At 41.6% G+C, this 11,228-nt stretch overlaps 1 protein-coding gene across 1 annotated transcript; it reads right to left on the bottom strand.

Moving 5' to 3' along the window:
- Nucleotides 1-1,408: 1,408 nt before the first annotated feature.
- Nucleotides 1,409-9,219, bottom strand: LOC114163462 (uncharacterized). The gene is given in 4 exon segments (XM_085666622.1): nt 1,409-2,616; nt 2,619-5,458; nt 5,645-7,045; nt 7,082-9,219. Coding segments are annotated over 4 exon segments (6,981 nt in total). The 3' UTR covers nt 1,409-2,014.
- Between the last annotated feature and the right edge of the window lie 2,009 nt (nt 9,220-11,228).

Genomic DNA, 11,228 nt, shown 5'->3' with positions numbered 1-11,228 from the left:
ATTGTGCTCTGTTCTTGTGCTCTGATCTTTATTGTACCAGGTGCGATGAGAATAAACAAAATGAATAATAACAGATGTAACTATACTCATCTCAAACCATTCATACATTCATGAACATCAATATCAAACCACGTTAACATAAGCTTTAATTCATACACCCATGAACATCAACAACAACATCAAGTCACGGTAACATAAACTAAAGAGGAGTTAAGAATACTTACCGTGAAAATAAAACTTAATGCACTAACAGCTTTGTTTCCGTTTCCAAATTTTTACTCCTTCTCTCCCTCCTTCTGATTTCTAGTGCCCAAACCCCTCTCTGTAGTAATTCCAAAAAAAGACCCCTCCTCTCATGAATCTTCCCCTTTTTATTATGTAACCCTCTGCACCTTCCAATTTTGAAATTTGGGACCAGACTGAGAGCAGATGTTGCTTCCTGCTCCTTCAGCCATCATGACCATGCCACAGACCTTTCCCAATACAAAACCATGATAGCATAGCATGCTTGGGTCTGACAAAAGAGAGGCTTTACGTTACCTTTTTCTTTCCCCTTTCCCTTCTCTCTGTTTTTTCTTTTTTTTTTTGTTATATTTTTTTTTTATTAAACTAGAATGAGAGACGTAAAACAAAAAAGGAGCTGTAATAATAGAAAGAAAAAAAATGTAATAATCAAAATAATAAGCCCAAATAAACAAATAAATAAATAAAACAAAACAAAAATAAAATATATAAAATAATAATAATAATAATAAAATAAATAGATAATTATTTTTCTCAAACCAAAACATATTTTTTCTTTTCTTTTCTTAATTATTTATTTATTTATTCTTCTCAATTGAACTTTAATTAATTAATTAATTAATTAATTATTTTATTTTTATCATTGTTACCCGGACGAAATTGGGTGTTGACAGCTGTCCCTCTTTACTTAGATTTTACTTGATAGTATGAAATTTTAACTTTCATAGGTTATCAAAGTAAAAGATGAGTAAAGATAAAAACACTAATTTCGTTTGGGTTTTAAAGGAAAAGAGGACAAAACAAAACAAGCATATACAAGACCAATTCAAAGAAAAGGGTCGTGATCAAAAGAAGAAAACAAACTCGACCATCCTAAAGGAGAGGATCATGATGTGACAAAGAAATCAATGACCATTCCATCGGAGAGGGCCTTGATGTAAAGAAAGAAAATCAATGACCATTCCATCGGAGAGGGCCTTGATGTAAACATAAGAAAATCAATGACCATTCCATCGGAGAGGGCCTTGATGTAAAGAAAGAAAATCAATGACCATTCCATCGGAGAGGGCCTTGATGCAAACATAAGAAAATCAATGACCATTCCATCGGAGAGGGCCTTGATGTAAAGAAAGAAAACCAATGACCATTCCATCGGAGAGGGCCTTGATGTAAACATAAGAAAATCAATGACCATTCCATCGGAGAGGGCCTTGACGTAAAGAAAGAAAATCAATGACCATTCCATCGGAGAGGGCCTTGATGTAAACATAAGAAAATCAATGACCATTCCATCGGAGAGGGCCTTGATGTAAAGAAAGAAAACTAAGGGGAGAGTGTCCATATATGAAAGGAGAACCCGAAGTTTGATTTTGATGTGTCAGTAAACACTGCTTGAATGCTTAACCGACAAGATTCAATCTTTAGGCAAAAGATGTAATGCGGTGAGGATGCATAAATGCATGGATGCATGGATAAAGTTCATATGAAGCTTTATTTTTTGCCTTTTTATTTACTAATTTTTTTTCCACGACACCCTCCAAAAATGAGTCTACTCTTAGTGAATGTACCCGTGATGCCTCGTTAGTATGCACATACTTTTATTCCCTTCTTTTTTGTTCATTATTCTCTTTACGAACTCAGCGTGACATTCATTGCTTTAAATTTATGGAGAGAAACAAATGGTGTTTATTGAATGAAAAACAAAGTAGAATACAACAAAATTTGGAGACAATGTCAATATCCCCTAGTAGCACTTCCTATCAAGGAATCATCATGTATAAAACTTTTTGACCGCATCAGAATTGACCGGTAACGGTAACTCCTCTCCATCCATTTTTGTGAGAATTAGTGCCCCACCAGAAAATGCTTTCTTCACCACATACGGGCCTTCATAATTTGGAGTCCACTTGCCCCTATGATCCTTTTGTATAGGTAAGATCTTTTTCAAGACTAGCTCGCCTTCATGGAACTCTCTAGGACGCACCCTCTTGTCGAACGCCTTTTTCATCCTTCTTTGGTATAACTGTCCATGACACACTGCCGCTAGCCTTTTTTCCTCAATGAGATTAAGCTGGTCAAATCGGGCCTGAACCCATTCTGCATCTTCCAACTGGGTCTCCATTAACACTCGTAGGGATGGGATTTCTACTTCGAAGGGTAGTACTGCCTCCATTCCGTACACTAGAGAAAAAGGTGTTGCCCCAGTTGATGTACGTACTGAGGTGCGATACCCATGCAAAGCAAAGGGAAGCATCTCATGCCAGTCTTTATACGTGACCACCATTTTCTGTACAATCTTCTTGATATTCTTATTAGCAGCCTCGACTGCCCCATTCATCTTTGGACGATAAGGAGAAGAATTATGATGCTGAATTTAAATCCTTCACACAATTTGGCCATCATTTGATTGTTCAGATTGGTGGCATTATCAGTGATTATCTTGCTAGGCAACCCGTACCTACAAATTAACTCTCTCTTTATAAATTTAGTCACAACCTTCCTAGTCACACTAGCGTAGGAAGCAGCTTCCACCCATTTAGTGAAATAATCAATTGCAACTAGAATGAAACGATGTCCGTTTGAGGCTTTTGGCTCTATAGCCCCGATGACATCTATCCCCCACATTGAAAACGGCCATGGGGCGGACATTAAGTTTAAAGTAGTGGGTGCCGCAATGATATTGTCTGCATACTTCTGACATTTCTCGCATTTTCTCACGTGTGTGCAACAGTCATTCTCCATAGTCAACCAAAAGTAACCAGCCCTCAAGATCTTTCTAGCCATCGAGTGTCCATTCATGTGTGTGCCAAAAGTTCCTTCATGAACTTCCTCCAATATTGACTCGGCCTCTTTTGCATCCACGCATCGAAGGAGAACCATATCATGATTTCTCTTGTACAACACATCCCCACTCAGGATAAAATTTGCAACCAACCTTCTCAGTGTCCTTTTATCATTCTCAGATGCTTCTTCGGGGTATTCTCTGGTTTTTATATAGCGTTTAATATCAAAATACCATGGCTTACCGTCTAACTCTTCTTCAATGAAATGGCAATATGCTGGCCCTTCATGACTCTTCATTTGGATCATCGGCATTACCCCATCCTGATTAATCTTGAACATCGATGATAAAGTAGCTAAGGCATCTGCCAATTGGTTATCCTCTCGCGGAATATGGTGGAATTTAATGAAATCAAAATACTCCACCAATTCCATGATATAAGTTTTGTAGGGAATCAACTTCTGATCCCTAGTTTCCCATTCTCCCCTTAGTTGATGGATAACCAACGCTGAATCTCCATATACATTCAAAAATTTTGCCTTTGACTCAATCGCGGCTTGGATGCCCATAGCGCATGCTTCGTATTCAGCGATATTGTTTGTGCAATTAAAACACAACCTTGCTGTCATTGGAATGTATTGGTTTTCTGGAGATATTAGTATTGCCCCTATACCATGTCCCATGACGTTAGAAGCTCCGTCGAATAATAACGTCCATTTCTTTATGTTCTCATCTTCTTGGTCATCTTCAAACAAGGTCATGATGTCCTCATCCGGAAATTCGGGTTGCATCGACTGATAATCGTTAACGGGTTGTTGGGCCAGATATTCAGCCAAAGCACTACCCTTGATGGACTTCTGAGTGACATACACAATGTCGTATTCTGACAATAGCATTTGCCACCGGGCTATCCTTCCAGTGAGAGCGGGCTTTTCAAAAATATACTTGATAGGGTCAGTCTTGGATATCAACCAGGTAGAATGACTCAACATGTATTGTCTTAGACGATGGGCAGCCCATGCCAATGCGCAACAAGTTCGCTCTAAAAACGAGTATCGCTGTTCACATTCCGTGAACTTCTTGCTCAGGTAGTATATGGCATGCTCTCTTTTTCCAGTTTTGTCATGTTGACCCAACACACAATCCATTGACTCATCAAGTACCGTCAAATACATAAGGAGTGGCTTCCCCGGTTCGGGCGGGCGTAACACATGAGGATCTTGTAGATATTGTTTGATTTTATCAAAAGCAGTCTGACAGTCTTCATTCCACTCAACAACCTGGTTTTTACGCAATAGCTTGAATATTGGTTCACAAGTGGCGGTTAACTGGGAGATGAACCTAGCAATGTAGTTCAGTCTGCCCAAGAAACCCCGTACCTCCTTTTCTGTACTGGGAGCAGGCATTTCGATTATCGCACGCATCTTGTCGGGATCGACTTCTATCCCCTTTTGACTGACAACAAAACCCAACAACTTTCCAGATCTCACACCGAATGTGCATTTTGCTGGGTTTAGTTTAAGTTTAAATTTCCTCAATCTCTCAAATAATTTCCTTAGGTTGAGGATGTGTTCTTCTTCTGACTCAGACTTGGCGATCATGTCATCTACATAAACCTCGATTTCTTTGTGCATCATATCATGAAAAAGTGCCACCATGGCCCTTTGATAGGTGGCCCCAGCATTCTTAAGCCCGAAAGACATCACCTTATAGCAAAATGTCCCCCACAATGTGATAAACGTGGTCTTTTCCATATCTTCAGGTGCCATCTTAATCTGATTATATCCCGAGAAGCCATCCATAAACGAAAATAGCGAGAACTTGGCTGTATTATCCACTAATGTATCGATGTGCGGTAATGGGAAGTTGTCTTTTGGGCTCGCCGGGTTCAAATCTCTATAGTCAACGCACATCCGAACCTTCCCATCCTTCTTGGGCACGGGTACAATATTTGCCACCCATTGAGGGTATTTTGCCACAGCTAGAAATCCAGCGTCAAATTGCTTTTGCACTTCTTCTTTAATCTTTAATGACATTTCTGGTTTCATCCTTCTTAGCTTTTGTCTGACTGGAGGGCATTCCGGTTTGAGTGGAAGCTTATGTTGTACTATATCAGTATCTAAACCAGGCATATCATTGTACGACCAAGCGAACACATCCCTAAACTCCTTTAGCAGCACACACAATTCTTCTTTCACTTCTTTCTTCATACTCGTGCCAATTTTCACTTCTTTCTTTTCATCCCCCTCACTTAGGTCAAGCACTTCAACATCTTCTTGATGGGGTTTTATTTCCCTAGATTCTTGTTCTACTAATCTCATTAGTTCAGGGGAGGGTTCGGAGTCACCTTCATAATCATCTTCCATATTATTGACAGGGTGCTCGAAGTTAGGGACATCGACATTGTTATTTTCAAAACATTCATTATCATATCTGCATTATTTGAGTTTATAAAAAAAGATAAATAAACAAACAAACAATGAAAAATGCAAACAAAGATAACAAAGGTAGCAAACACAAATTGATTATCACGCTGAGCATAAAGGAAAAGGTGTCATCCTGTTAAGTCATGAATCCTAAAGCTCCGGGTAAAGCAATAGGATAAATTAAAAATATTACATTTTAACCAAATTAAACATCACGGGCAGATCCAAAGTCTCCCAATTGTTGAGTAGCGCATTTGGAGCACAAGGCTGCACAAAAACCAAGCTTTCAGGTTCATCTTCATCTCTAACAGCTACTATCTGACTAGTGTTGATCCATCCCGCGCTGCGGAAGCTATCTCTGATGTCACAGATGCGAATCTTTCCTAACCCCAGTCCTTTTCCTTGGATTCGAGCCACACCGCGCTCTCTCCTTTCTTCCGCCAGCCTCCTCTTATCCTCTCTAGTAGGCTTGTATCCAAGGCCGTATTTATTCTTTTTCTCGGTGACTTCTAAAGGATACATCAATCCTTGCTCGTACTTGCCTAGCCCCTTTCCGTACTCATATCCTTCTTTCAACATGACCTTGGCCGTCATAAGGGAAGTACGCGACAAGTGTGGGTTCATTGGAAAGGGCTCCACATAGGCATTTCCCACAATTTCCAAAGATTGGAAGGCTGTCTCGAGGGCTTCCTCTGCTGCTTCAATATAGCGAGAAGATGAAGGCCCACTTACTAAAATATCTTCCTCCCCTGAAACAATCACTAATTTGTCACCCATGACATATTTTAACTTTTGGTGCAAGGTTGAAGGTACTACGCCCGCTGAGTGAATCCAAGGACGACCCAACAAGCAACTGTATGCTGGAAGGATGTCCATCACTTGGAAAGTTATTTGAAAGACACATGGCCCTATTTGGATCGGCAATTCTACCTCTCCCATTACTTCTCTTTTACTCCCATCGAAAGCTCTCACTATCATTGCACTTGGTTTCATGTGAATACCTTCACACGGTAGCTTTCCCAATGTTGTTTTTGGCATCACATTCAAGGAAGATCCATTGTCGATCAATACACGTGCTATGACATGATCCAAGCATTTTACAGAGACATGGAGGGCCTTGTTGTGTCCCCTCCCTTCAGTAGGTATCTCTTCATCGGTAAACGTGAGGTAGTTGTTAGCAGTGATATTGTTAACAATTCCCTTAAAACTGTCCAGAGAAATATTTTGCTCCACATGCGCTCCATTGAGTATCTTCATTAACAACTTTCTATGAGAGGTTGAATGCATGAGTAGTTCTAAAAGTGAGATTCGAGCAGGCAGGCGATTCAACTGTTCGACCACTTTATACTCGCTTTGTTGTATGAACTTCAAGAACTCGCAAGCCTCCTCATCAGATACTTCTTTCCCATCATCTTTTCTTAGACCCTCGTCGGTTTGGATGGTTTTCCCTTTCAAGAGTTCCTTAGCCTTTTTGGTATTCGCCGATTCATTATTGCCAACTCCATCTTTCATCAAGTTTGGAGGCGTAAAGATTCGACCACTTCTCGTAATTCCACCGATGCCTGATATATTTTTCACCACTGACTCACCACTGCTAGGTTGACCACCTACCCGTTGTTCCTCACCTAACACGTATGCACCATATTTCCATGGGACAGCTTTCTCACTTTTGTAGGGAAATGGGGAGGGTGTTTGGATAATAACAGATTGTCTTTCTTGAATTGTCGGGGTAGAGGTGGATCTAGTGAAATGAATCACCAATGGCTCTGGCAAAGTCACACCGGGTTCCGCACCATCTTGTGCAAATACTTCATCCTCCATGTGTCCGTGACATACTTGCACAAAGTTTCTGTCTATAAGATTTTGTAGAACATCCTCGAACTCTGTGCATTCATCGATAGAATGTTTAGCACTCGGATGGAATCCACACTTTTTACTCAGGTTATATTCTCCTTTTAACAAACCCAATTTTAATAGTGTCTCAAAAACAAATCGCTTGGAGCTTCGAATTTCATTCACATCCCTCACCAGTCGGTGTTTCTTAACCTCAATGGCATTTGTCGAAGGGTTCCCAAGACCAGAAAGGGGATTAGCCTCAACACTAGGTTTGTCTTCATGGAACTTTATCCATCCTGAGTTGATTAAAGCTTCCACCTTGTGTTTAAGGGACACACAATTCTCAATAGAGTGACCAACTCCCCCTCCGTGATAATCACATTTGGCATTTGGATCATAATTCTTGGGGAACGGAGGTTGCACAGGCTTCATCGGACAAATGGCCACCAAACGCTTTTGGAGGAGATGAGGCAACAATTCCGTATATGACATAGGAATAGGAGTGAAATGAACGAAGTTCCTCTCTTGATTCCTCCTTAGATTAGCGTTTTGTCCCGCGTTTCTGTTGAAATTCGAGTTAGGTTCGGTTTTCCAAGCACTGTTTGGAGCACGTTGTGGTTGATAAAGATTCGATGGTTGATAAAACCCTTGTTGCTGAGGTCGTATTTGATGAACAGACATTGCATTGGCCACATAAGGAGGTTGGTTCAAGTGTGCTCGATAATTAATCGTAGGAGCTCGACTTTCCCACACAGGCATCACTGAGGCCGCTTGTACTTCTGCTTCTTTCTTCTTTCCGGGAATAAAATTAGGTTTCTTAGGAGTTGCAGCCGCGAATGGGCCATATGCAATCTTTCCGCTTTTTAACCCGATTTCTATTCTTTCCCCTATGATGATGATATCAGCGAAATTGGAAGACACATTCCCCAATACATGCTCATAAAATGGTGACTGCAGCGTGTTTACAAACGTCGCCACCATCTCCTTATCAAGTAGAGGTGGCTCAACCTGAGCAGCCAACTCTCTCCACCGTTGTGCATATTCCTTGAAAGACTCAGTATCCTTCTTGGCCATGTTTTGCAATTGCAATCTATCTGGCGCACTATCTGTGTTGTATTTATACTGTTTCACAAAGGCGTCGGCCAAATCCATCCAGGAATGAATTCGAGATGGCTTCAAGTGTGTATACCAATTCAATGCTACCCCAGCCAAACTATCTTGGAAACAATGTATTAGCAATTTTTCATCATAGGCATAAGCAGCCATCTTTCTACCGTACATTGTCAGATGGCTTTTAGGGCATGTGGTGCCGTGATACTTTTCAAATTCTGGGACCTTAAACTTGTGTGGTATCATCACACCAGGAACCAGGCTTAATCTCGCCACATCACCGAACCCATAGCTTCCACCACCCTCAATGGCACGAATCCTTTCCTCAAGAATTTCAAGCTTACTCTTAGCCCCATCAACAACAGTGGATATTGCTTGGACTGTAGCGTGTGGTGCAGCTTTAGTCGCAGCATCTGCATCGATGAATGTTTTCGGAGGCTGGGGCGCCACAGTCATCCTCGGTCCTGTGAATGTGACTGTCTCATTCATCTCCGCTCCTGTCACGGGTGTCGAAGCTAACATCGGCCCTTGAGTACTGTTCGATAGTGTGTTGTTAGCTGCAGGAAAAGAGAAAGAAGTTTGTTCTGCATCTGAATATTCTCCAACTGGAGGAGTGTATCCCGGAGGCAAGCCGTACATGGGGAACGGAACTGACGCGCCTAGAGGCGTACTATAAGAATGAGCATTCTCCTCGACCCTAGCGGATGAGGCCTCCCCTGAAGCCTTCAGTGACTTCAAAACCTCTAGGATTTGGCCCACTTGATCCTTTAGCTCGTTAATGTCAGCCTTCACAGCTTCATGGGCTTCTTCCCAATCTTCCATGCTTCTGTGGTTAGCTCGTGTGCGATAAGGGTGTCGTGGAAATTTTGCCGTCGTATTTGATTTTGCTCTATTATTTCGTTAAATGAAATGAATTATGAAGAATGAAAAGAAATAAAATGAATGCAAAACATTTATTCTAGTCGGAAATTTTAAAGCTGTGAGAACGTTAAGGTAAATATATCATAGAAATTAACACGAAACTGATACAACCCAACCATTAACAAGTCTTCTACATTGATTAAACAAGAAAAGAAATAAAACCTATTCCCTACCCCTGACTATCATGCTCTTCATCTCCCTCATCAACTTCTTGCAATGATTAAAGAAAGCTTCAATCTCCCTTGGCGGATTGAAGATCGGTAGTGCAGCCTCTGCTTCAGCTAATAATCGTGGGATTTCTTCAATTGCTCCATTCGCCAAGGCAGCTAGCTGTGAGAAACATCTCTTCCAATGTTCTATAGTCATTTCCTGCTCGGCTGTGTACTCATTCATCCGACTGATCACCTCTCGATGTTCCTTTTCCAATTCAGCTCTATGCCAACGCTCCTCGTCCATCTTCACCTCATAGGTCGACACCACCTCTCTCATTTGTTGTTCAACCTCACTAATTCTCATTTGAGCATTGTGCAACCGTCTCAGTGCTTCAATTTTCTCTCTCTTAAATTCTTCACACAACTGATCCCTTTGGCGCTTAGATGTTGCTGCTGCATCTCTCTCTCGGTCCTTTGATTTTAATGCGGTGCTTGCTGCGGCCAAATCCTGTTTCACTCTGAAAGCATGATCTCGTTCTTCTCTTTGTTGCCTAAGAATCCCTTCATACGCTTTTGTCATTTCCTCATTGTCACGCCTCAGATCCACATACTCATGTCGGAGACTTTGAAGCTCGTTAATTAATTTGGCATTTTTTAAATTCATCTTCTCGATCTCTTCTTTTAGCCCTTTCACCTCCTCAGACTCAGCAGGTTCCAATCGCTCCGGAGCAGGGGAGTCCGATTTGAAAGGTAACTTGATCATATTAACCCTTTCCAGAATCCATCATCGGTAAGGTATTTTCCCGTCCATTACCCATGGCCTTGGGTCTTTTTCTGCACGCAAAACCTCACCCCAGGCACTCCTAACTCTTCGAATTAGATCTTGAGAAATTCCTTCTTCATAATAAGTCCATATGGCGACTAAAGATTCTGGAGTTGGAGAGCTCTTAATTGGACACCCAAACTGCCGTTGCGCCAGAACAGGGTTATAATTCACAAAACTTCTGGTACCTATCAGAGGGACGTTAGGGAAATCCCCACAAGAAATGACATGCGACTTGGGCAGCCTAGGGACACACCATCTAATCTTTCCCCCATCCAAACCTGCACAGAATTGGGCCCATTCTTTCGCCCCTCGAATTTCAACGCCGCCATGTGGCAATTCCCCAATCTGACATTCAGCATTTACTGTACCCAAGCGGACTCGGGATATAAACCATACATACAATATAGGTACACAGCATAACATCTTCTTCCTCTTGAGTGCATAGCACAAATTCAAACCCCCGTACACATAAGCTAGAACCGCAGTGACTGGACTTTCCGAATGAATCTTGTAAGCAACAAACACATCGATGGCCGCTTGATCAACAAAATTCTCCATGTTAGGGAAGAGCACGACTCCATATAGTGTGAGAGCCAACACATCCATGAACGTCTCCCCTATCTCTTTCTCAGCCAAACGACGCAAGTGCCCTTCTAAATACCCTTGGGGGATCCCCTTCGAGTTGCCCTTGGAGGCCATTTTACTCTCTAGCTCAGCAGGGTGTACCTTCAAGATTCCTGCCAACGTAGAGATAGATGCTCGTTGCTCAGAATATCTGTAAGGGACTTTATCTTCCACCGACAAACCCAAAATCTGCTCGAACTCTTCTACTACTGGTGCCAACTAAAAATCCTGGAAGGTGAAACATCTGAGCTGCGGATCATAATATTGGGCCAAAGCGGTGACTGCCGACGCTTGGACTTCCACATTCA

The sequence above is a fragment of the Vigna unguiculata genome, chromosome 9 (assembly GCF_037176805.1).
Source record: "Vigna unguiculata cultivar grain cowpea cultivar isolate G323 ecotype 2 chromosome 9, ASM3717680v1, whole genome shotgun sequence".
Taxonomy (NCBI): Eukaryota; Viridiplantae; Streptophyta; class Magnoliopsida; order Fabales; family Fabaceae; genus Vigna; species Vigna unguiculata.
This window is presented reverse-complemented; position numbering and strand designations above follow the sequence as displayed.